General features: G+C 38.9%; 1 protein-coding gene across 2 annotated transcripts; it reads left to right on the plus strand.

The window, feature by feature from the left end:
• Positions 1 to 1,736: 1,736 nt before the first annotated feature.
• On the plus strand, positions 1,737 to 26,403 carry LOC122985391 (sodium/potassium/calcium exchanger 1-like). Of its 2 annotated transcripts, XM_044356009.1 has the most exons (12): positions 1,737 to 2,144; positions 2,802 to 3,955; positions 8,409 to 8,549; positions 9,982 to 10,090; positions 12,919 to 12,972; positions 13,132 to 13,182; positions 14,564 to 14,641; positions 16,466 to 16,619; positions 19,082 to 19,352; positions 21,403 to 21,492; positions 22,537 to 22,703; positions 24,080 to 26,403. In XM_044356009.1, exons 2-12 carry the CDS (start codon positions 2,978 to 2,980, stop codon positions 24,327 to 24,329), a joined length of 2,343 nt encoding a protein of 780 aa, XP_044211944.1. In that variant the 5' UTR covers positions 1,737 to 2,144; positions 2,802 to 2,977; the 3' UTR covers positions 24,330 to 26,403. The 2 variants fall into 2 exon arrangements, with proteins under 2 accessions (XP_044211944.1, XP_044211943.1); XM_044356008.1 differs by lacking the exons at positions 12,919 to 12,972; positions 13,132 to 13,182; positions 14,564 to 14,641 and having other exon boundaries at positions 1,739 to 2,144.
• The last annotated feature ends 365 nt before the right edge of the window (positions 26,404 to 26,768 follow it).

Below are 26,768 nucleotides of genomic sequence, written 5' to 3' on the forward strand. Positions count from 1 at the left end.
CTTGTGTGTTTTATTCAGATTTACACTTTTTAATAATAATAATAGTCATTCATCATAGTGTCACTATGATGAATGTTGTGTCGTGACCTGACAGAAAGCTCAGGAAGCTGAGTTGTAATAAACTTTTACAAGACAAAGTTAAGATCAAAGCAACTATTTAATGTTTTTTTTCAGCAGTTTGGGGGAAAAAAAGCCACAAAAATCCTCAAAAATAATTTGATGCAACAAATGTTTGAATCAGTTTCAATTTATTTTAGATTTTAGTTCTAGTTACCTTTTACACAGTTACAGATTTCTGTTTTTCAGGACTGATTGAGGGTTTTTTTGTAATGTCAGTATATTTTGCTGTGATAACGTCTCCTACAGACTTCAGGACATCAACACAAGTGTTTTCACTTTGTCTGGTTAAACCTTGTGTGTGTGGTCGTGTACAGACTGATGCAGTCCTCACTTTCCCGTTAGGGTGGGAAAACTTAAACCTTTATTATCCTTATTAAGACATTTCAGTGACCTCACGTTACTCATAATTTAGATGAACATACTCTGATCAAAAGTCTAATCAGCCAGAAGTGAAAACAGCTGGGACTCTGACTGGAGGTACTATTTTAATATTTTCTTAAGTGCCTCCATATTGAAGTACGGGTTCACAATTTTTTCAAGTCTGTCTTGCAACAACAGTCAGGAATGATTATAGCGAGACACTTGGAAATTATGAACCTGTCCTTTAAGTACAGTTGAGGTACATTTAGTTTACTTGAGTATTTCCACTTCCACTCTACAGCGTTTCAGGAGAAAATATTGTACTTTTTACTCCACTACATTTATTTTACAGCTATTAGTTACTTTTCAGATCAGTTTTTTACATGTAAAACAGATTATGTGTTTTATTTTCTTATATTTGTAATTAATTTAGATCAATTTGTAGAGGAAAAATCCACATTAAATCCCCTTTTATTCAATGTTTTAAGACAACAAAACATGACAAATTCCAAGAGTAATGAATACTTTTTACAGGCACTGTATATCTGTATACAGTATATATAATAAATATAACACTGTTGGGACACTAAGCAAGCAAAATACTTACAATGAGTAAGTACTTTTAATACTTTAAGTACTTTTTGGGACTTTTATTATATATATTGCATTTTAAACGCAAGACTTTTACTTGTAATGGAGTATTTTAATGCTGTGGGACGAGTCCCCTCCACCCAAAAATATAACGTTATATTTGAGCTTCACTTTGACACTAGAAGGTTGTTTATACATTAATCTGCTGCAAGTGGAAAGTTTCTGTGTGCTCATTAAAAACCTGATTTTTAGGCCTATGAACAGGATCTGTGACATCACAACGAGTTTGGGAGCCAATTGATCCAATAATCAACTTACACAAGTGTGATGTGGAAACTTGAAGCCTCCAGTTCACAAACACAGAGAAACACTGAGGACTTGACAGTGAATTAGGAGATATTTAAAAGTTTAAATGAAAAATATTTGCATGTTCATAGATTCTGGATTTTTTTTAATGAGGGAGTTGATGCCATTTTAAGGATTTTAAAGTGGTAATTGTGAAAAAAAAACATATAGAAACACATTATAGAGTATTTTTTTATGTCTTAATACATGTCATGATGGGATCTTAAAGTAAAATAACTCAATACTTCTTCCACCTCTAGTTATGTCATTATAAAATATTCATATTCCAGTTTTATTCAATCACATTTCCCTGTTTGGAGAGAAAAGAAAAAAACAAAAAAACATTTCCACACTCCTAAAACGAGGCCACACCTTGCCACACCCAAAAAATAACGACCAAACTCCTCCTGTCAGCCTGCGACCAGCTAATTATTCTGCATCCATCGGGCTGTGGGAGCAGCGGAGCAGTTTCACCTCAAACTGGAAGCTGCGAGCAGCAAGAACAGTTTGAATGTTGGTGTATTGATACAGCGTTATGTCTGAAAGGGAAGGTGAGAGGTGTTTGGCTCCTAATCCTCTTAGTAGCATTATGCTGAGCCTCGTTCAAGCCCTGACATGCGGTGCGCCCTTGTAGCTCCCCAAAAACCGGAGTCAGCATCTCTGCGTCCGTTACGCACAGCTGGAGGGACGGTCCGCAGCGGCGAGGAGCCGAGCAGCCGGCGGTACAGGTAAGACCCGCACCAGCACTCACCGCACACACAGCTGCATTTTAATATCTTTCTGTCGTTATTTATTTATTTATTTTTTTAGATCGTGGAGGGATATAGATGAAAGGTTTGTGTCGACCTTGCGTTATTAATCCGCGCTGAGGCTCAATTACTCCACAATTAAACCTCAACACGCCCTTTTCAGTCCTACATTCATGCGTTTTTATTAACATACACATGTTAATGCACTGCTGTTTGGGTTAATTAATGTTTCATTAACGTTCGTTTACTGCACGCGCATTTCATCACGTCCTTTCCCGTGCGCGCGCGCTCACTCTGTGTAACAGCGCTAATTATATAATCATCAATAAATTAAACATTGATTGTTTCATTTTGACGCTCAAGTCTGTTTTTGTTTTTCTGATCGTTTAAACATGTTGAACGTGTCTTAAATGGACTCCTGTTTTGTGACAAGCCAAAGCCAGTGTGATTATGTAGCCATAGTAACAGGTGGTTGTCTGCATCCCCCATAACCCCCCCCACCCCCCCCAACACACACACACACACACACACACATCAGCAGATCTGCCTCTGCAACTATGCAAGCAGAAGGGATCTTAAATACACACACACGTTCATGATGGTGTGATTTTCAGCTGTGTCTGTTTCTGCTCTCAGTCCTTCCACAGGTTGAAGCCGCTGCGCTGTAAAAGATGAAACACACTACGCTCGCATGTGTGTGTCTCTTCTCTGTCAGCGGCATCTTCTCGCCACACAACGGTGCTGGAACTATCAAGGAATAGCAATGCATCTGACATAACTTCCTGTTCCTGGAGTCGAGACACACGAGGGCAATGAACGTGCACTCGCCTCCGAGGAGGAGACTCAAGCGCAGTCGCGTCCTCTTCTTCATCTCAGGTGTGCTGCTGTGTTTCGTCTACACGCTGACTCTGAAGGCCAGGCTGTCACAGCCGCGAGCCTCCGCCCAGACGGATGACGTTTTCAGAGAAGAGGAGGGCGGCGATGATGTTGTGGAGGTCAACATTCGGGAGGTGATGGCACCCAATGAGACGCAGGAGGAGGTCGTCTCACCTGAGACCACCAAACCTCCTCTGGTAATAATCGTCAACAGGACAGATATCGAACAGTGTGTCTATGTGGATCCTCAACCTCCCAAACCTCCTCCGACTCAACCGCCGCCGACCACCACAGCTCCCTCACGTCCCCCTTTCCAGCCCCCCCACAGGAAGGGCGAGTACCCAGAGGACCTCTTCTCGGTGGAGCAGCGACGGCAAGGCTGGGTGGCCCTGCACATCATAGGCATGACCTACATGTTTGTCGCCTTGGCCATCGTCTGCGATGAGTTCTTTGTTCCCGCGCTGGAGGTCATCACCAACAAGCTGCAGATCTCTGACGATGTAGCCGGGGCCACCTTCATGGCGGCCGGAGGCTCGGCTCCGGAGCTCTTCACCTCCCTGATCGGCGTCTTCATCTCCCACAGCAACGTGGGCATCGGCACCATCGTGGGCTCGGCCGTCTTCAACATCCTTTTTGTGATCGGCATGTGCGCCATCTTCTCCCGGGAGATGCTGCACCTGACCTGGTGGCCGCTCTTCCGGGACGTGACCTTCTACATCCTGGACCTCATCATGCTCATCATCTTCTTCCTGGACAACATGATCCTGTGGTGGGAGAGCATCCTGCTGGTGATGGGCTACATCAGCTACGTGAGCTTCATGAAGTTCAACAGTCAGATCGAGCAGGTGGTCAAGACGCAGCTCAACAAGCACGTGAACATCGTCAAAGTGTGGACCGCCGAGGAGCCAGAGAAGGTCAGTCAGTCAGAAAGAGAGAAGATCATGAGTGTTGGTGGAAAACATCACTCTGCCAGTGTTTCTATCCGTCTGTGTCCATCAAAGTTAAATTTATGGTTAAATATAGATGTAAACTGCCGCCTCGGGGTCACATCAGCTCTTCCGTTCAACATTAGCATCTCCAAACAACCGATGACAGCCACAAACTGGCAGCTTCACTGATTTGCAACATCGGATCACATCAGTACCACACAGCAGATTCTCAAGTGATGATGGTTTCGATTTTAAAGTGACATTTGTTGCCTGGAGCTGAAATTATATCAGAAAACGGCGACAAATGACTATCAAAGGTGATGTCTTCATACTGTAGTCCAAAACCCAAAGATATTCTGATTTTACAGATTTATTATTATAACAGTTGCAGATTAACTTATTTAATTGGCTCTGTGGTGTCGGGGTAAAATTTGGCTGGATGATATGTTTCAAATCAGAGAATATTTTATGGTAAGAATATACATCACAATAAAGAAAATTATTAGAAAAGTCAAATAATTACATTATTTGATTTATGCTCTGTGCAATAGATCATTTTCTGCAGCTCTGCAATACAAAAGGAGCAAAAAAAACCCTTACATATAAAAAAAAAAATGTATCCTTTTTTTTGATTAAGTCAAAGAAAATGAATAGTTAAAATAATTTTTTGAGCTGAAATGCCAAATATTCTCTGGTTCCAGCTTCTCAACGTTGAGGATTTGCTGTTTGTCTTTTCCTTATGTGATTGATTGAATTTATGTTTTGTACTGTTAATTGTGCAAAATCTGAACACGTCACCTTGTGGGCTTTAGGATATTGTCATGAGCATTTTTCACCATTATAGACTTAAACAATTAATGCATTAATCTAGAAAATAATTGGGAGATTAATAAATTATTCAAAGAAATGATTTGTCAGCAGAAATGCCAAATATTTCTTAGTTCCAGCTTCTCCAGTGTGAGATTTTTCGATTTTTACTATTTTTATATTATTGTTAAGTGAATATCTTTTGGTTTTTGGATTGATGGTCAGACAAAACAAGACGTTTGATGACATCACCTTAGACTCTGTGAAACTGTGATTTATTTTATAAACCAAATGATTATTCAAGACTAATCAAAAATGCAAATAGTCATTGGTTGCAGCCCTGAAAATACAGAATTATGCTCCAACTTCAGTTTACAAAGAGCAGAAGAGTTGATTTAACTCTCATGTTGTCGTAACATCAGCTGTTTGCAGACAGAACAGACGTCTCTCTGCAGATCAGTTGTTACCGGACGACTTCTCTTCTATCTACACACAGTATATTTTCTGTCCTTTCATCTCCTCACAGTTGGGACTGCTGCCTGCTCAGATACAGTGAAAGGGGGGGGGGGGGGGGGGGGGGGGGGGGACAGTGATTTGTCCGTCTGAGCAGGTGACAGCATGTATTTGTGTAAAATCCTTTGATGATGCCGAACAGAAAGGGCTCCAGGTGTCACAGACAGCGTGACAGTGATGAAGTGATGGAAATGTCACTCTGTCTCCGCCACAGTCCTGAAATACCAGTATGAAGAGTTTCCACTTCATTTATAAGAAAATAAATTTATTTTTTATATATATATATATAAAAGGGTTATTTTGCAGATCGCCAGCAGACATGCAATCATGATTCTGCAGCTGACGGACAGCAGTAAATGTCTGAGTCTAATTAACATGCAGAGCTGTGTTTCAGTATTTCAAGTATCTCCGGCTCATTCTTCAATTAGCCTGAAGCACGTCTGCAGTTTGCATGTGCTCCTTCAGTCATAACACTGAGTGTAACGAGGCATGATGCCACATTAATGCTTCATAATTACTGGAATTCAAAATATCCTCTGACACAAATTCCGTTATATACGTTTTATCCATATTTTATTATCTATTTATATCAATGTTGCACGATTAAACACTTTTTTCAGGTTTTTTTTTTTACCAGTATTTTTAATCTTATCTCTTTAACCTGTGGATACCTGTTGAATAATGCACACAGGACACAAAGTCAATGGGACCACTCGTATAAACAGATGTGTTTTTAAGTGGCACCCTCTAGTAATTTAAGAGAACTTGTTGCATTCACAATTTTTTTGTTTTCAGAATTTTAACTTAAAGAAAAATCATGAGAGGTCATGTAGAGATAGTCTTCCTCTCTCCAAACACTTTAGAATTATAAACATGTTACTGAAATACAACAATAAATATGAAAAAAAAACAACTTTAAAGCTGCATTAACTGACCATATCATCGCCTTTTATGTTGATATGTTGAACTTGTTAGCAAACAGTTGCTTATTTCCACATCCAGCAGTTACGGAGCAACATTATCATTCATCTGGAGTCGTGTTTCTGTCCACCTGGTGAATGTAAGTCCAATATTCACTCTCTTTTAGCTCTGTTTTTGCTTTTCTACCAACTCCTGAGGGAAATATCTGTCTCTTTAGCTGCTAAATGCTCCACTATGTTCACCAGCTAGTCTACAGCTAACTGTGTCTGTTCGCTGTTTGGTGCTGAGCAGGTAGTGTACAGTGGCTTTTTACAGCTTTTTCTCTGCCTGCTGCGGCCGAAAACGACACTATGAGAGCACTGAGAACCAAAACTGTAAAGTTGCAGCTGGACAGATAAACAATGAGCTGAAACTCACTATAAAGCTCCGTAAAGCCGAGAGGTCACTCTGTAGGTTCATCACTATGAGCTACGACCAACACATTACACACTGTCATTAGATAAATTGTTATGTAAAAAAGTCACTAATAGTCACTTAAAGCCACACCAGTCAATATTTTATATTAACAACTCATTAAATGACTGTGTTATGTGAACAGAGTTGCTTGTAGAGAGAGACAGAGCTTTTTAGCATCTTCCAGCACATTATTTGGTTTTATGGCTCAAAGTTTTACTGTTTTGCTTCACTCTCACAGCTTTTATAGCATCGTTTTTCAGCCTGCTGCACTACCTGCGTAGCACCAAACGGCAGACAAACTTGGCAACTAGCTAGTGAACATTAGCATTTAGCAGCTTAAAGATTATTTCTCTCAGGAGCTGGTGGAGATCAATAACAGAGCTTATGGGAGTGAATATTGGATTTATATTCACCAGATAGACAGAAACGTGACTCCAAAATTAATGCTTGCTGGACCAGGTCGCCTTAAAAACATGTTGGATGCATCACTTACACTAAAAATACAAAGCCAGCCTGCACATAAGCATCTGTAACAGTTTTATAAAAGATAACCTGGTCTGTTCACACAGACAAATCAGCAACAGACACAGGTTTCCAAAGGCAAGTGATCGAGTGAAACCAAGATCTTCTTAAAGCCACGGCCGGATTAACCTGCAAGGGGTCCATGCGACAAAAATGAGCTGCTGGGCCCTGATTAAACCCCTCTCTGTATACTGTTTACTGGAAGGTTGCTCTGGGTTTGCTGTGTGGTAATTTGATCAAAAGCAACTTTATTTAGCAGTTCGAACCATGAAACACAGCATCAGCTGAAATAAGGAAGGTCGTAAAACTAACCTCAAGATCAGCTAATAAGCCTGAAGGTGTGACATACATTACTTAGCTGATAGCGATAAACTCATACATGCTACAGTGTTAACTAGATTGGATTACCCTAATAGTCTTTTGTCCGGTCTACCCAGGAACACAGTTACACATTCACAAGTACAAAACACTGCAGCTAGAATATATTAACCTAAATCAAGAGGTGAAATCTTTACACTGTCTACCAGAGTCTTTTGATTTCTTCGTCGCCCTCTGTCCTCCTCACCGATTACATTAGCAGATATGATTCAAACAGATGTCTTAGATTGAGTCATGGTCTTTTTTTTTTAATGTCCGGTCAAAAAAAAATGGAGGCCGGTTTTCAGTTTGAACTACTTTTTTATATTTCAAAACATAATTGAAGATGAGACAGCAGTGAGATTTCATTTGAAGCAGTTAAGGATTACAGTTCAGGGATGAAAGAGTCCTGAATTCATCATTCTGCACCTGCATCTCATCACATCATGAGATGACAAGTGATTTGATTTTTATTTCAACCACTGACTCAGTTCACTTCTCTTTTTGACGAGATTTCAGTTAACTCTTCTCTCTTTCACTAAAAATATATATATTGTATATTCTTCTGTGTAATTCAGGAGAAATTTCCAAAAAGTCTACTTGAAATTATGTCTGGCTAATGCTAATTCATCTGTGGTCCTACCAGACTACAATCAGGAAATTGTAAATTATACCACAACTTGGTGAGACTACAAAAGTTGTAAGATGTTATAAATGTTATTAATTTAGTTTAATACAGATGACTTTTTAATGAGTTTCTTTTGTTTATGCTTGGGAACAAAACTGTGACATATACAAGCATTCAGATGTTTGTTTATGTGTAACTACTGACTTACTAATGAAGTTGTTACTGATTTTACAGGAGAGTGAAGCTGCACCTCCTCCTCCTCCTGCTGCTGCTCCCTCTGCTGCTCCCGCTGCTCCTCCTGCACCGAAAACTGAAGATAAATCCAAACCAGAACCGGAGCAGCCAGACTCACAAGATGACAAAACAAGACTCAAGGTTCTTTCCTGACTCCCTTTTTTAATTCTTCGTGTATAATTCTTCCACCTGTGTGTTTGTACAGTGGAGAGTTTTATCAGCTGGACTGCAAGTAGAAAAGTCGTTTCTGCAGTTATTGAGTTCAAGGCCTGAGAACGTCTTGTATACAGTTAAATGTGCTAAATTAACTTTAAAAACTCTTAAAAATTGTATGTTTTTTGTTTTTTTGCGCTGTAATTTTGGTGAAAAATTAAACCAGACCTAGAAACAGTGTGTAATTTACAGTTTTTAAGTCTTGCCTTGTGTAGTTACTGCTACTATATCTGTTTTTCATTCTCAGTTTGCGCATATGCGGTTAATAATGATAAAATTGTAGTAATTTTTGAAAAATTGCAACCTTGATTTCAGACTAACGTTGACAAAAGCACACTTTTCATTTCTAGCCAGCAACAGTTGATTTTTGCCAACTGAAATGACAACTGTAGCAGGCGGATTTTTATCAGCTAACACTTAATAAATCAATAATATTGTAGAAGTCTTTAACATGCAACTGATGGCTACATACATGCTAAAAGACTGAGGCTAAAGCTAACAGGTCCAACGCAAAAATAATCTGCATCTTTACTATTTGATAAACCATGACATGGAAATAAAGAAACAACATTGTTCTTGTATTGCAGTGTAGAGCTAGTTAGTCATAAGTATGATAAGGAAAAAATGTAAGATCTGACTGTTATTATTATTTTTAAATGACCGTTTGGCTGTTTAGCTTACACACTTGTTCCTCTTTTTACACATTATGTTTTTACATAGGTGTAGGATTTAGTGGCATCTAGCAGTGAGGTTGCAGAAGATTGTAACCAACTGAATAACTCCACTAGGAGTTAACAGATAATTAATGTTAACTCCACACTAGGTTACTACTGTAGGAAGTAAGCTAGTTAGCTGGACATGCTAACAATTTCAACTTACGTTAGAACAGTCAAACACTGTTAAATCCACTCTGTGTTTTTTGTTTTTTTGCATTTTTTGGTTTTGGAGCTCCCCACTTCAACATGTAGAGAAATCTAAACTTAGTTATGGTTGTTAAGCTATGATAAGACAGTTGCTGTTTAGGGAAATGGTTTAGCAAACAGTCCATTATTTACTTTTCTACTTTTTTAGTAATGAAATTGGTCATTTCTATTATAGCTAGCATTGATCATGAAAAGTACAGATTGCAAATTGTTTAAAATGTGTTTTTAGAAGATTTTTAGTGGAGGAAAACACTGAGTCTTAGTAGGTTTTGAGCATTTAACTGTCAAATTTAAAAGTATGTTTTAGCTGAAAATATCAGCTCTTCACACCAAAATATTGGTGTCGGTTTTGGCCCTCAAAGATCTGCACCGGTTCAACTTTACCTGAAGGTTGTTGCTGCTGTTTGGTTTCTGACTACCTGTGTGCTGGTCTGCAGGTGCGTCCCGTCCTGCAGCGAGGCGGCAGCTCGGCTTCTCTTCACAACACCTCGCTGAGGAGCACCATCTTCCAGCTGATGATCCACACGCTGGACCCTCTGGGAGAAGGTAACGACCATCACAAGTTAACATCTGCATCCTGATGGCAGATTATTACGGATGTAATTTAAGAGGCATTTTTGGAAAAATGACGGAGGAATTTATAACAGAGATGAAAGTTTTTGTCCTTCAAGTTGTCAGCCACACGTGAAAGATAAAACTTTTTTTTTATGATAAAAGTGCGGCAACTCTGAGGTTTTAAACACAACATTTCAGAAAACAAATCAGCAGAAAAGTTAACGTTATAGTAAACACAACAGCATGTCAGCAACAGTTGTTTTCTGAAACATTTCCCTGAAAAATTGTGTTGTCTGAAAGGTAAAGTTCAATGTTTTTTTTAGTCATTTTATGTCTTTTATTATGCAGCGACAGTTGAGAGATGACAGGAAACGAGTGGAGAGATGTAATTCTATATAATGATCTGAACTCAGGTTTACTATTATATATAATTATACAGTATAAATGTCCTTAAATATGATCACGTGCCCCTAAAATTAAGAATAAGCAGGCAAATCATTCATGAAAAGCAAACTTCTTATCCTTATGATATTATTTCTTACAAAACAAATTAATCTTCACTTTTACAGAGCATTTTGAGACTTTACATAATTACGTAACAATATAAACGCACTAGTTTAATTTCATAACTCTCTCAGTCTTTGCGGACATCTTGACTTGGATTTAATAGTTCACACTGTGCTGCTGGTGGTGACTCAGCTCTGTCCCTCCATGATGAACCACAGCGACCTTCAGCCCGTCCTCGAACTCCGCAGGTCGTGTTCCTCGCTCTCGCAGCGCTCGGCCACCACTGATCCTTAATCAGCTTTTCAATACAGGCTAATAAAAGCTGGATAAGAGCCAGCGTGTTAGCAGACCAAGCTCTTTATCTCTGAGGAACCGGTGGAGCGGTGGGACCGGAGCTGACACTGACTCCGTGCAGCTGGACTGTACAGCATGCCATCGCCGTGGTAACCTGTTGGCGTCTTTTAACATGAACCTGAGGAGATCTCAAACTTTAAAGATGTTTATTATTCAAACACATACATGTAGGTGTGGAGCAGCAGATAATAAAGTACTCAGTGAGTCACAGACATGAGCATGGATCAGTTCTGGTTTTAGTTTTCAGCGTCTTTATCGTACAATAATGTAAAACTCCAGTCTTACTTTAGAAAGCAGTTCAGTCCAGTGTCATCTTCTCTTTTATTTGATTTAATTAAATGTAAGCGTCTTCTTTATCTCAGGCATTAAACCAACTAAAATTAAACATTGTTAAAGACCAGCTCTTAGTCATGTCCCTTGTAATGCATTAATAATAATAATTATAATAAGTGTACGCTGGTGTATAAACAGATAATGAATATACACAATATAGTAAAACACAGTTGTAATAATATAAAATATGTCTAGGTCTATAGGAGAAGTTCTAATTGCTGACAAACACTGTACATTAATAAACACTTAGAAACATCTGCTTAGAACTACAGACGTAAGGATTAATCACTTAGTCAATCAACAGAAAAAGAATCTGTAAATATTTTGATAATTGGTAATTTTTCAAGCAGAAATGCCAAACATTAAAGAGTTCCAGTCAAATGTGTAAAACTTGCTGCTTTTACTTGGAGGCTGTAGTCTCCCAGTTGAGTGGTCGATTAGTTGGTCGATAAACTCTCATCCGACCAAATTCTCATTGGTCGAATAATCTCTGTGTTACTTTCATAAGAAGGAGAAAGTGCTACATCAACAGCATAGATGTGTAATAAGGGCTCTTCTAATACAGCCATAGCGCCAGGCGAGCAATTCCTACAAGGCTGAATGACCGCCATTTTTAGACTGCTGTCCAGCTCATATAATACATCCATGATCAACAGCCTTCTAGGAATAATCCATTATTTCCTGCAGCGGGAGGAACAGACTAACAAATTACCTGTAAAAACGGGGGGTGCATTCAAAACACCCCCGTTGTTTTCACAACTTTGAACTCGCCCAACCTCATGGAGACTGCTGGGTCTAACTGTACTCAACGGTTACTGAGTGTTTACTGAATCAGTGTTTCTCCTATAATTATAACAACGAGAACCCCTGCTAGGCCGAAAGAAATATTTTTTAAGGCCAAAAATAACGTCAAATATCCATTCATTCGGGAATCAATAGCGTTTGGGAGTCTCTGTGCAGCGCTGCTCCAGTACTGAGTCAACCTCTGTGTCGTTGCCTTGGAAACTCTTGGTAGCGTAACACCGTTAAGGAATACGTCGTTGCGTAGTATGTTTGCGTAGCGAGTGGGAAAGAGTGAGCGGCAGGAAAGTGACGGTGGATGCTAGCGGAGCAGAGGAAAAGGTTAGCGGTAAGTTGTCAGTCTGGCAGTAAATGTACAGTACAGACTACAGTGTGTCAGTTAATAAATGCTAAAAAGTCACGTCTGTTGTTTCCCCAAGTGCTGGAAAAGTGAAGGGGGTTAGCTCCAAAGTTAGCAACGATGGGTTAGCATAACCTGAAGACGAGAAATAACGTGTGACTGCTGCTTGATTTGACTCATTTGGACGACTGAAGCTTCATATTAGCTTCAGAAAAAGTTTTAGATACATTTTTTGCACAGAAGGACGACTGTGGATTTTGTCCCCCATCACATACATTGTAAGTGCATTATGAAGGGATCTTCTAATGGTCAGTATGAACAGGAGGAATGATTACAGCAAGAAAAACAAGTTTCAGTGTTCATTTGGGCTCCTGACTGTTGCTTTAAGACAGACTGGACTGCAAATGTTGTGCAATAATCTATAAATTCAATAAAAGTCAGATGGACCAGAAAGAAAACTCATTGCTGTGGTTTCCATGTATAGAGTCAGCATTTAGAGGGGCACTCAAAACCCCCGGCCCGAGGAAATCCAGGCAAGGTAACAAGACGTCGCCTCGCTGTCATGTTTCTCGTCGTGTCCTCTTGTGATCGTAATTCATGTGTGTATATTTCTGCGTATATATTTGATGCTTATATGTCACATGACTAGAGTTGGATGATGACGTTGGGTTTTAATGCCGCTGTGTGTTTCTGTCAGAGACGTCCTTTAACGGTGATGTCAGAGGGGAGGGGTCACTGCAGAGGAAAGGTGAGGTTTAGTGTTTGTTTCGTGTCTGTTGTGCTGAGTTTGATCCGCTTCTGTCCCGGAAATGTTTTGATTTACTGATTTTTGATGGTCGCATGTTTCTGTGTTTGCATCCGGTTGTTTCTGTGCCGTTGTGTCGTGTTTTTTTCGGTGTTATTATGAGGATCACTGACCTTCTTCACACACTGGCTGTTTGCAGAACTTTGGATAATAATCATAAGATTCTCCTCTTTGGTTCTGGTATAGAAAAAAAAGGTTTCCAGGAGGATTTGGCTGTTAATGAGGCTTCAAAATGAGTCTGGAAAATGATTCATGAGTGCATCTTATGTTGTTGAAGTCTTCAATACAATAAAACATATGTTAAAACATCCGCTAACAACATAACAATAAAATTTAAAAACCAACAACATGAACAACAGGCCTTAAGCAAAAACATTTTTGTATTTTTAGCCTAAAACTCTTTTTTTTTCACATTTGCTCAGAGGAGTCTTTCATGTTGATTTTTCATTGAGTTTGTTGTAGTTATATATTTTATTTTAAGACATTATTTATTGCTATGGACATTTTGTTGGGGTGGGAATGGGAGACTTGGACTCATGTATTTTAAATTTCTTTTTTTTTTAAACACAGTTTTTTTGTGCTTTTAAAAATTGAAACTTGAAAAGCACAAAACTCTCTACATGAGAGTCCATACAGCATACTACATTTAAAATTATACATATATAATAAATCATATGTCATGTACACAAGACTTTATTCTGCTTGAAAATTCATTCATACCTCAGAGAAAATTGACAGATGGCACAAATTTTCTTGAACCACTCGAGTGCTTCTTACATGATATCTTTCAATTTCCTTTCACTCTGATTAATAACAACATGCATTTTTGTGTGTTTTAGCACTAAAGCAGGTAAAAACGTAGTAAAACTTTTGACATAAACCTTTATGAAGTAGGAATAGTTTATATTTAAAGACAGTTATACTTTATTCTGTTGCTAATTTAACAATTTCCAAACACAGAAATGCAAATTCAAGGAAGTGAGAAAACATTTGGGACCAAGATTCAGTTTAAACATTTAACCTTTTACTCTTAACTGAGGAAAAATTAGATCGATCACAAGAATCTGGAGGGATTTAGGTTTACATTTTTAGCACAGGTGCAGAAAACTAACTCATTTTGTGCTCAATTCAATCATTCATCTGGGCGGTTTGTTAGTTTTTAAGTAACTCTCGTTTGATACACTCAGTGTCAAACTTTTACCAAATGTCCAGTGTGTGAATTTAAGGTCGACAGCGTGTCGATGTGGCTGCTGGTGAAGGACGTCTGTCTCGTCTGATGTAATAAAGACTCACATTGTACGAGCGATCCTTCTCTTAATTACAGCCAAGAACAAAGTAAAGCCTCTGAACGTCCCGGTCGCAGGCAAATTACAGAGCAAGTCACATCACCGCCGTTCTGAAGGTGAGTCGCAATATCAGTCAATATTAGGGAATAATCTGACTTTTTGATAAACACATGAGAATATCAATCAATTTCCTAAGACAGACGTGGAAGTGTGTTAGCCTAGCTTAGCACAAAGACTGGAAGCAGGTGGAAACTGTTAGCCTAGCTCTGTTGTAAATGAACTGTATGAAGTACTGTTTGTATGCTAAAACATTAGCATTGTTGTCTTGCTTGGTGCAATATAGAAGACATTTACTCAACAATTTAATCAAAAAAGCAAACACACTCCGTTCAACAGCTCAGCACAACTACTGAACTGTCTCCTCTCATCAATCATCCATTTACTGGTTGTAGTTGTAGGCAGGATGAGGTGTTGCATTAGTTTGTCTTGTCTGACTGGACGGTGATCAATAGGAAAGAGAATACAACATAGATTCATTTGTTAATTTCATAATGTAAAAATGCTTAAAAAGTAAAAAAACTAGATCATATGATCAAATATTTAATAGTAGTTTATTGAGCTCGGTAAGGCGCCGCATGTTCGCCCTCTATTGGCCGTCTGCCACTGATCCCGCCCACCAATGTCAAGATAACGATCAATAGGTGACAGTCAATGAGAGACGCACCTGTAGTGGAACTGAGTTCTGTTTTTCCAGCTCTTTAAGGTAAATACTTGATTACTCACTTATTAACAAAACGCCATTTACATCAAGTTTTTTTTAACTTCTTATACATGTATACAATATACATTTACGTTTGCTGCTTTTCCTCATCTTACATGATGGTGAATTAAATGTCTTTGAGTTTTGGACTTTTAGTCGGACAAAATAAGACATTTGATGACATCAACTCGGAATTCAGGTAATCGCAAAGGGCATTTTCACTGTTTTGTTGTTTTTTTTTTAATGTTTTATAAACGATTAATCAAAAAAATAACTGGAAAAATTAACTGATAAAGAAAATAATGTTAGTGGCAGCCCTCGTACTGTACAAATCCACAGATCTGAATCCGCATGTACAAATTGAGATACAGTTTCACAACTCTCCACACATACTGGTAAATAATAATAATAATAATAATAATAATAATAATAATAATAATACTGCAGTATTTGCCTCATAAGTGAAACTCCAGAGAGTTCAGAAGCAACAGCTCTGCTCTGTATTTCTGTTCATTGAAGTGAATATCGTGCTTTGTGATGGTTCGGTGATATTTTTACATATATATAAAATGATATTATAAGATTTTTTTATTCTGAGGTACAGCTACTATAAGACGCTGGTTGTCTGCTGATCGTGGGAGACGGTTTGGGGTTTAAGGAGGAGGTTCTCCACAATCAGCAGAGCCTCTCCGTCGGTGTGTTTGTGCGTCACAGTGTGGAGTAATGAGGTGCTTCAGAGTCTGAGGTGCAGAGCCAAGTAGGGCTGCAGGGAGCCTGGAGAGGCCTCGACGAGCCCGAATCAATCAGCCCGAGGATTAACATGCAGATGGGACTCTGTGTGTGTGTGTGTGTGTGTGTGTGTGTGTGTGTGTGTGTGTGTGTCTTTTCCTCCATTAGTAGAGCATGTTTATCTCCAAACACTCCAATCACTCCCACTGGTACTTCATACTGGCCCACACAGCATAATAATTGTGCTAAAACGAATCAATGTTTACGCTCAGATTACAAAAAGTGTGAAATAAACAGCAGCTCTGTTAAAAAAAAAACTTGAGGATTTAGATTAAGTTAAAACATTTTACTCAATTGTCCACAATGACCTCAACTTCTACATGTCTGCTGCATTTGTGGTTTGAGGAGAGATGAATGTCTGTGATTCTGTCTGTTCTTCGTCTTTCTTTAGATGAAGATCAGAAGCCAAAGTCTGAGCAGCCCAGTGCTGCCGCCGCCGCCGCCGCCACTGCACCGGGGAGCGCTGCAGTCGAGCCGTCCACCTCACAGCCTCCGAAGCCCGAGGAGACGGATGAGAAGACGACCGCTCAGCCGGAAGAGTCGAAGGTACAATAACTGAGAAAATACTCACAAAAGCTCCTCACGAGTTGAGATTTTGGAGATAATTTTAAATAATTTCAATCCACAAGTTTCCAAGGAGCGACTTTTAGAAGCGTTTTGATCAATGTGATTCTTTTTCCTTTTATCTTCTTGTAAAACACGTGAAAGTAACGTTTCTTAAGGTAAAGACCCAGCAGCATCTGTATCCTTCTTGTTCTTGCTTTGATGCACTTGAACGCAGCCGCTTCTTAATAACAACCTCACCGATGGGAAATAACTTGATGAACATGTGAAGGCAGAGTTCATGTTGTGCTTGAATTAGCTGCAAATTCATATCTCTACTGAGAGCTATTAACTCATATTATTGTTTGTTTTTTTTTAATAACACAACATTCAGCCCTAAAATGTAAAATGAATCTTGTTAATGAGAAACGTAGACAACACGACGTCACACAGATGTTTCCAGCTGCTACAGTGAAGTTTGATGGCAGGAAACAGTTTCAGTAGATTTAGTGGAGACAAAAAAAAAGTGGAAATCATAAAGAGAGAAATCGATTGTCCATCACAAACTGCCTCCTAAGCAGACCTCCTACTCACCAACCCTCGATTTTATGCTTTGGCATGAGTCACTGCCGTGACGAAAGCTGCTCTGATTCCTCATATCTTTCCTTCCTTGATTAAAATCGAGCAGGAGCGAGACGCCGTTCAGCCTTCTGATCAGCCTCTCGAGACGCCGTCGACTCAGCGTGGAGTTAAAAAACCTCAAGATACGTCAGTAGCAAAGAAACAGAAAGAGATTTAACATTTTAACAGATTTAAATGTGTTCATATGCACATAATCTGCAATCAGTGGTGGAAGAAGAATTCAGATCCTTTACTTCAGTAAAAGTACCAACAAAAAGTCCTGCATGAATGATCCTACTACAGTAAAAGTACATAAGTATTATGAGCTTGATGTAGTTAAAGTATTGCAGTAAAAGTAGTGGTTTGGTTCCTCTGACTGATATATTATTATATATGACATCATTAGATTATTAATAGTGAAGCATCAGTGTTAGAGCAGCATGTTACTGTTGTAGCTGCTGGAGGTGGAGCTAGTTTACACTACTTTATATACAGTTAGCTAGTGTAGTCCAGTGGTTCCCAACCTAGGGGTCAAGGCCCCCCCAAAGGGTCACCAGATAAATCTGAGGGGTGGTGAGATGATTAATGGGAGAGGAAAGAAGAAAAAACAAAGTTCTGATACACAAATCTGTTTTCAGTTTTTGGACTTTTTATCTAATCTTTGATTTTTGCTGAAATATTGGATCATTTGAACATTTATTGAAATGAAAGCATGTGAGAAGTTTAGAGGGAAAAATCACTATTTGGTGGAGCAGTTAACAACTCATAGACATGTGAAATGTGACCCCGACTACACACTGCTTTTTGTAAGACGTCAAAAGCCAAAAAAGGTTGGAAACCACTGGTTTCATCTTTAACAATGTGTTGTATTTTAAAATCTTGTTATATTATCCGTTGTGTCAAATCTTCATCCACAATATTTCCCTCTGAAATGCAGTGGAGTGGAAGTATAAAGTAACATCAAATGGAAATACTCAAGTAAAGTACAAGTACCTCAAAAATGTATTTAAGTACAGCACTTGAATAAATGTACTTAGATACTTTCCACCACTGTCTGAAATGACGTTCATGTTCTCATTTGTTAAACACCGACTACAGTTTTCTTTATTCTTTATTTTAAATATCCGCCACAGAAGAGAAAACTGATATTCAGATCACAAAGAAGGGAAATGTCCTTGTTTTTCATCTGTCAGTATATCTTGTCATTATATCTATAATAAACACCCTTGTAGAAAGTATTAGAACAAAACTGAATAATACAAACAACCTCTAATGGCCACAAAAATGGCGAAACACATTCAATTAGATCAATGAAGCTCCTAAAACTGTCTTCAATCATCAGGAAAGAGTTGAGCTGCTCCCAGCAGACGTCACCTCAGCGTCTGAGTCAACGTCTGCAGGAAAGATACAAAACTCTCTGCTGAATGTTTTTAGAGTTTTAAACTTTTCAGGGTATTTTATACTTTTAATGGACACTGAAATTAGAAAGATGACAGGAAACGAGGGGAGAGAAAGAGATGAGTGACGACGAGCAACAAAGGTCCACAGCTGGATGTGAACGCTGATGTTCACCAGAGAGCAGCAACACTTTAGTATAAAGAACTTTATTGTGAGACCAGTGTGTTTCAGCTTGTGGTGTTCGTTCAGACTTATGACTGTAATCAGAAGAGTTTAAGAGCAGTAACCGTTTTATTTTGTGTGAGTCATTTTCATTCTTGTGCACGGGGGCGGGGGGTAAACAATGTTCTGTCTCTCCAGATGTTGACGCAGCTTGAGGACTCGATTGCTGCAGGATTAATACGTTAACGTTGAGACAAACACGCTGTCTCTCTTTCCTGCAGGCGGCGGCAGCATCAACGGGGGCGTCTGAGGGCTCGGCGGGCAGCTCCGACGACGACGAGAGCGGCGATGAGGAAAGCAGCGACTCCGGCGAGAGCGAAGGAGGCGATACCGATGGCGATGGAAACAAGGAGGAAGAGGAAAAGGAGGAAGAGGAAGAGAATGAGCCGTTGTCTTTAGAATGGCCTGAAACTCCACGCAAGCAGGCCACATATCTCTTCCTGCTGCCCATCGTGTTCCCGCTGTGGCTCACGCTGCCGGACGTCCGCAACGCGGTGCGTAACAACCCGTCATTAGCATCACCGTAGCAACCATAGCAACCAGAGCCTCGTCATTAAAGAGGCCCGAATGGAAAAACTTCTCTATTATAGAAACTGAAGCTTTAATTTAAGACCAGCACAGATTTTCAGCTGGATCCAAGTGAAGCTTTAACTGGTTTGGAGTGAAACTGGTTCATTCCCAGAGGCTTTAAGGTATCTAACATAAATCTACAGTGGCTGGTTCCAACATGACATTAAAGGGTCATTTCACCCAAACACATTTTACTTCTTGGTAGAACCTCATCATGTAAATAGTTTTATCTATCTATTTAGTTTATCTGCTGATATTTGTGAGATTTATCTGCCACACAGATACAATTTAGGTAAAAAGGGATTTATTTTGTGTTGCTCAGAGCTTTAAAATGTATGTACATATTTTAAAAACAGCAACGTGTCAAGAAACAATCTCCTGGTTTATCAGGATGATCCACAAAGGTTTGTTTTCTTTAATTTCCTTAATAGAAAATAGTTTCAATTTGTGTCTCTAATTGTCTAATTCCCAACTGAGGGTTTTTATATTTATATATGTTTGTGTGAAGGAGCAAAATATTCACACAAATAGGATTACAAACTGGTGTGAGGCTGATATTTAGTTATTAATAAAGCAAAACCATCAGCAACGACATTTTCACCAGCTGTGTTCATTTATGACGCAGCTACTGTCAAACAACTATATGTCACTTTTTTATGTGAACAATCGAGTGCAACACTTTGAACGTCTTCCAGGAGAGACTGAAAACATGCATATTATCCCCCATGTTATCCCTGTATCTAAACAATATCATTGCCTCCCCTCACATTGTACACACATCGTAAGAAGCAGCTCTGATTGACCATAAATTGAGCTTCAGCTTGCTGGAATCATTTCTCTAGTCCATACCGACCATGGGGCACAAAATCCAGTTGTTGTTTCATAAAAAAAACATATTCAAATGTTTATCTGAAGTTAATATGAAGCTTCAGTCGTCTGAATGAGTCAAATCAAGTGGATTTCTTTGTCTTTTTAGTACAAAAGTCCCTTTTTTTTGTTACTTTCCCTCCACTCCACCTCAACAGAGAAACACAAAGACTGTAACTAGTGGCAGATATCAACCTGACTTTACTAACTCAGACTGCTGAAGCCTCATGTCAGCATCAGATAAATGTTTGAATATATTTTCGCACAAAATGAGACTTACATTGAAAACACAGTATGAACAGGAGGAACGATTACAGCGAGGAAAAACACTTTCAATGTTCATTTGGGCTCCTGATTATTGTTTTAAAGACATACTTGAGAACACGCTGTGATTGAGAGTGTAAGAACTAGCTAGAAAACAAGAAGAAAAGTCTTAATTAAGAGCTAAAAGTAATGAATAACAGTTTGAAACCTCTTAAGACTTACTGAAACAAAGAGACTAAACCTCAGAAATTCCAGGATATCTGATGTCTTTTATGAAAATAATACTCTTGACAAGATCTGCCTTTATATTATTAATAGTGGTACTATAAATATCATTCAGTTTAAGTTCACATTAACAGATTATAATATGAAGTCGTGTCATTAAAGCACTAACTGAGCTCATGTGATCAGACTGTTGATGTACATCAGGCAGAAAACGCTTGAGAATCACCGTTATTCTTATTCCACAACACTATAATACAATATAATGTATTTAATGTGGCTCATCAAACATACAAATGTTCAGTTTAGGACAAAAAGTACACAGACTACTGCACTTAATTTATTAATTTATTGCCAGACAGATGCTAAACATCCAAACATTAATAATAAATTAACTAAATTTGTCTCTGTTGTTTAAACTGTGACCCTGTTTGTGCTGTAAAACTGAGCTCACACATGTACAAAATATTATAAAACCATATACTGATAGAAATAACTGTCTCCAAGTTTAACGAGGTGAACTAACGAGAACTGCTTAATATATCTGGATCCAAATCTCCGCAGTCAGATGTTTACATGACAACATATTAATTAGTATGAACATCTGTTTGTGTTTTCCAGACGTCCACGAGATACTTTGCTGCCACGTTTATCGGCTCCATCCTGTGGATCGGAGTTTTCTCCTACCTGATGGTGTGGTGGGCTCATCAGGTCGGTCGACGCTTCACGCACACACACACACGTCGTGTTTACAGGAAGCTGCAGTACAGTGACACTGATGTTTGTACTGAGAGTAAACTAAACACAAAAGAATTTAAACACCAACTATTCAGCAGTTTAGTTAATTCTTCAACTGAGGACCGGTAAATCATATTATCTCACATTTCTCCAGTGTGTGATGTGAATGTTGATGTTTAGAGGTAATGATTAAGGCTTCTACATAAGGCTTATTAAGGTGTCTTTTATCAATCACATACAGGTGTGCTCACTACACTCCAGCACTCCACATACAGTATTATATGCTTAAGGTTAATTGTTTATAGTTTTTTATTTTCACTGAAACATTAAAGAATGATCAGCTGATTATCACCTGGGTTTCATGTCTCCTACACCCAAAAAAGTTGTTGAATTTCCTGCTGCAAGAGAAACAATATTCACATAAACAAACACAAATCAGCTGCTAAAAGTAATTCATAACAAACTGTTTAACTATAGTGTGTGTGTGTGTGTGTGTTTGTCATAAATTGTATATTTAAAACAAGACTTTCACCCAGAATTCATTTTTTTCCCGATTTTTATTAATTAATAAATAGTTTCATTAATAAAAACAAACCAGATTTAACAAGAACATCATTTTTCTAGAACCTTAATTTACACTTTTTTTCATTGTTTGTTTTTTTGTACTTTTTTTCTTTATGAGAATGTCGGTTGTGCAACTTATTTGAGTTATATATTGTATATAATATTTATATATATATATGTTTGTATTTCTTTTCCTTTTTCTTTTAATATTTTCTTTCTTTTTTTTTTAATAAAAGAAAGAAAATAAATACAAGGTTAAACATGATATACTGGAGGAGTCACAGATTTGATTTTGCTCCAAGTTCAGTTGGTAATAAATGTGTAAAATGTGGCATAAAAAAAACTGCAGTTTACAACCACACTGAATATATGAACAGCTGGGACTGATTCTAGATAACCGGTAGCGACACGTCCTCATTTGTACTAACAGCTGTTTTTACACCATGTTCACAGGTGGGTGAGACTGTCGGCATCTCAGAGGAAATCATGGGCCTGACGATCCTGGCGGCCGGGACCTCCATCCCGGACCTCATCACCAGTGTGATCGTGGCCCGGAAGGGTCTGGGGGACATGGCCGTGTCCAGCTCAGTGGGCAGTAACATCTTCGACATCACTATAGGGTGAGTGACAGCAATACCTTTCCTTTCAAAATAAAACGTTATGATTTTATTTATATAGTTCTGTTGCAGAAAGCATTACGGAGCCACCATATGTATGTGTGCCTCAAAATCTCACTCTAACTAACAAATATTAAACTTCTTTATAGGCTGAGATCAGAGTTTGGAGGTCCAAAAACAAAGACGTCAACAGTAAATTTTTTAAAAAGTGGCAATGGCTTTATATGGGACAGACTTCTATTAGAGACAGGCTTTTATTACTAACGTCCCCAGTTAATATCAGCTCAAAACGTCCTCCATGTTGAACTGTTGTCTTGATAAATTTAAGTTTAACGTCCATCTCCACTTTGCCTTTTTTCCCCCCAAATGATGTTAAGCATCAAACAACACTTCCTGCAGAATTTTCACATCAAATGTCTCGAAGCTTTATAAGTAGTTTTTTTAATGTGAAAAAACACCAGGAAGTGTTGAGCTTTGTCGACGGGTTCAGCGGTTCAGTAAAGGCCAAAACAACTGGAATTAAACAAAGAATGAAAATATTATTTCTGTTAAAAAAGAGAAACTCAGAGCAGCAGAGAGGTGAGTATAACATGACTCAGCTGTTGTACTGATGGAGTTAGTGCTGTGGAAACGGACATTATACTAAATTTATCATGTGAGCTGTTGTTGTAGTAGGCTGCAGGTTATTCCATCCCACTCAACGTTTTGTTTTGGTTTTTTTTTTACCTGGCCTTTATGAGCAACCAGTTATTTGTTAGGACTGGCCGCTCCCGCAGCTAGTATTTGAGACTCGGGCCATTATTTGAATACCAGCTTTTATATGAGAATTTATGGCATCTTGCTTTCGTTTAGCTGCAGAAAAAGTCGTTAAAGTTGAGCAAAGAAATATGTTTTCACATTTTGTAAGCAAGCGGGAGCGAGTACAAAGTAAAAAAGTATAGGGCCTAAAATTGAACCCTGAGGTACACCAACTGTATTATTAGCATTATTAGCATTTGAATACCAGCTTTTATATGAGAATTTATGGCATCTTGCTTTCGTTTAGCTGCAGAAACTTAGCTATGACCTCCAAGTTAGTAGAGGTGAGGCCAACAGGGTCGTTAAAGTTGAGCAAAGAAATGTATTTTCACATTTTGTAAGCAAGCGGGAGCAAGTACAAAGTAAAAAAGTATAGGACCTAAAATTGAACCCTGAGGTACACCAACTATATTATTAGCAGATAAAGAGACACAAATCACTGATACAACTGAGGCAAGCAAGATGTTTTATTTTAGGATTAAAAATGTTAGTTATACTTAGAGATCTTTGTTTTCTGGTGGACACAGAACATGTTCTTTGGAGTTATATCGAACTGTACTCGCTCTCTTCTCTGGTTTTAGTCTGCCGGTCCCGTGGCTCATGTACACGCTGTTACACAACGGCGATCCGGTGACCGTCAGCTCCAACGGCCTGTTCTGCGCCATCGTGCTGCTCTTCCTCATGCTCCTCTTTGTCATCATCTCCATCGCCATCTGTCGCTGGAAGATGAGCCGAATGCTGGGCCTCACCATGTTCGTACTGTACTTTGTGTTCCTCGTCCTCAGCGTCCTGCTGGAGGATCGCGTCCTCACCTGCCCCATTTCCATCTGAGCGGACTGTGTCGAGGCGGCGGAGAGAGAGAGCGCACACAACGCCGCTGCACATGACTTAGTACGTGCAGACAGGATCGATACTGTACGTAGGATATTTTAGATAGTAAAACCAAACCTAATGTCAAAAGGCTGAACCTGGCGCAGGTAGACACGTGCTAGAGACACGTGACTAAACGACTAACAGTGATGTTAAAGGAAAAATCCACCCTCGACGTAGCTTTACAGAATCAGTCAGTGATCAGTCAACGTTTACCAGCTGCTACTTTGAGATACCTGTGTTGTAATTTAATTTTCTTTCTCTGTTTACACACCGTTTTATTTGAGTGTCTGAATTCTGAGTGTGAAGTTCATCACTATATCGTGCTCTCAAAAAAACTCCGAACAAGTAGCGTCCATGACAAGTTAAATACAGATTAGTGAGCGAGGGAGTTCCCTACTTCAGTAATTGGTTTCCTACATTTCCCCTAATGCATTTACGCAATCCATTGTGAGGAAGGCCTGAATAGATGCTGCAATCCATTGTAAGTCGGAAGTCGATAGTTCCGAGTCGGTATTCCAGACTTCCAATCTAATTGTGTGCCAGTGCGTCTGCTCTTAAAAACATGGACGCCATGGCAAGTCTGTGAACTTCACAAGCATCTACTCAGGTCCAATATCAGACACCACAGCGCCGATAGGCTGGTTCCACATGCTCGCAAAGACCTCTATCGAGCACAAATCAAATAAATGGAAATGGCAACTACACAAACACTACATAAGGTAAAAGTTGATGAAAAAGTAATTCTGCTCACTGCTCATTGTGTGCGCCGCCACGCTAGACGGATCTCGCCCAAGTTGCCGACTTGGAATTCTAACTTGAATTACTTTTCCATTGCACTTTTCCATGTCAGAGGTTGTTCCCCCATCCTCCCGAATACAATGGATTGTAGCGAGAGTTGTGAAGTGGTTACAGAAGTGTTTTTTTGCCATTCTGTATTACCAGAAAGTCAAGAGGTTGTTTTATGTAGCAGAACAAGCTGGTGAAGTTCTGTAAACAGAACTGTGTTCCCGTACTAGGAAGCTCTCTGCTGAGGTTTACGATCTTATTGCTGTTTTTTACTCTTTGGAGCCGTTTCTAAACAAACTAAAGTAACCGTTCTCTTCACGGACGAAGGAACAAGTCACCCAGTGCAGCGGAGGAATAATATACTGTATATCAGGCTTAGGATACACACACAATACTTGCAAGTAGCATGAGTTCATTGTCGGTTTGGCTCTACACATGGGATTTGTTGACAATAAGAAAAATATAGAAAATTGCCAGCGTTATCCTTTATATTTAAAATTAAGCTGCAGTGCTTTTGTCTTTTTCCTGTTCCTGTGGGTGTCGAAATTGGTACTTAAACCTTTTCTATGATTAATTCCTCCTCGTATGACTGAACGCTCTAGAAAGACACTGAATCCCAACCTGTTACCAGTTGTCAGACTCCACTGTAGCTGCTGGAAACATCTGTCACGTAATGATGTCACATGAACTGTGAGACATCACCGTTACCGCTGACTGTTTTAGTAAAGCAACTGTGTGTCAGGGTGGGTTTTTCCTTGTAAAGCACGAATGCTTTTGGAGGTGAGGTGACTTTTAATAGGTTAAATAAATTATGTCCATTTAACCATTGACGGTACAGATTCACTTTGCAGCACTTCCTAAACTACTGGATGCAACTTCAGTTTTGTACGTTCAGTATTTTCTGAACCGTATCCCTAAAAACTCTGTTCTGTATTCAACCAAACTAGTGTTTGTTCGTGTTCAGTGTGTAAAGAAAGTTTTATGTGTGAAAAAAAAAAAAAAATCTCATTGAGTCAACATAACTGTGGTGGAGAGAACCAGTGATTGTATGTGTGTCAGGTAAATGTGTCAGACTGTCCTAGCTGTGAGAAAAACCTGACAGGTGTCATGTTGTAAAGATGTTACTGTCTTGTTAAATGCTCTTGTCGGATTGAAGTGGATGCAAATGTGTATTATTGATAGGAAAACTATCAATATTTAAAAATTAAAATTCCATGCTGCAATAAATTATTTTTTTAACAGTGAACTTCAGCTGTGTGCAGATTATTGGGGAAACTAGAGTGAAAGGTAAACTAAGAGGCTGTAATACTTATTTACACACAGAAACATAGAATAATTTCACTCTAAATGCTAAGCTTAGCATGCTAGTGTTGTGTGTACCATTGAAGGTAATTATGCTACTAAGCGTCTAACATTAAAGGATGGGTTCACAATTTTTCAGGTTGGTCCAAATGAACACTGAAACATGTTTTTCTTGCTGTAATCATTCCTCCTGTTCATACTGACCATTAGAAGATCCCTTCATAATGACCTTACAATGTAAGTGATGGGGGACAAAATCCACAGTCCTCCTACTGTGCAAAAATGTATTTAAAAGTTTATCTGAAGCTA

This window comes from Thunnus albacares, chromosome 1, assembly GCF_914725855.1.
Source record: "Thunnus albacares chromosome 1, fThuAlb1.1, whole genome shotgun sequence".
Lineage (NCBI taxonomy): Eukaryota > Metazoa > Chordata > Actinopteri > Scombriformes > Scombridae > Thunnus > Thunnus albacares.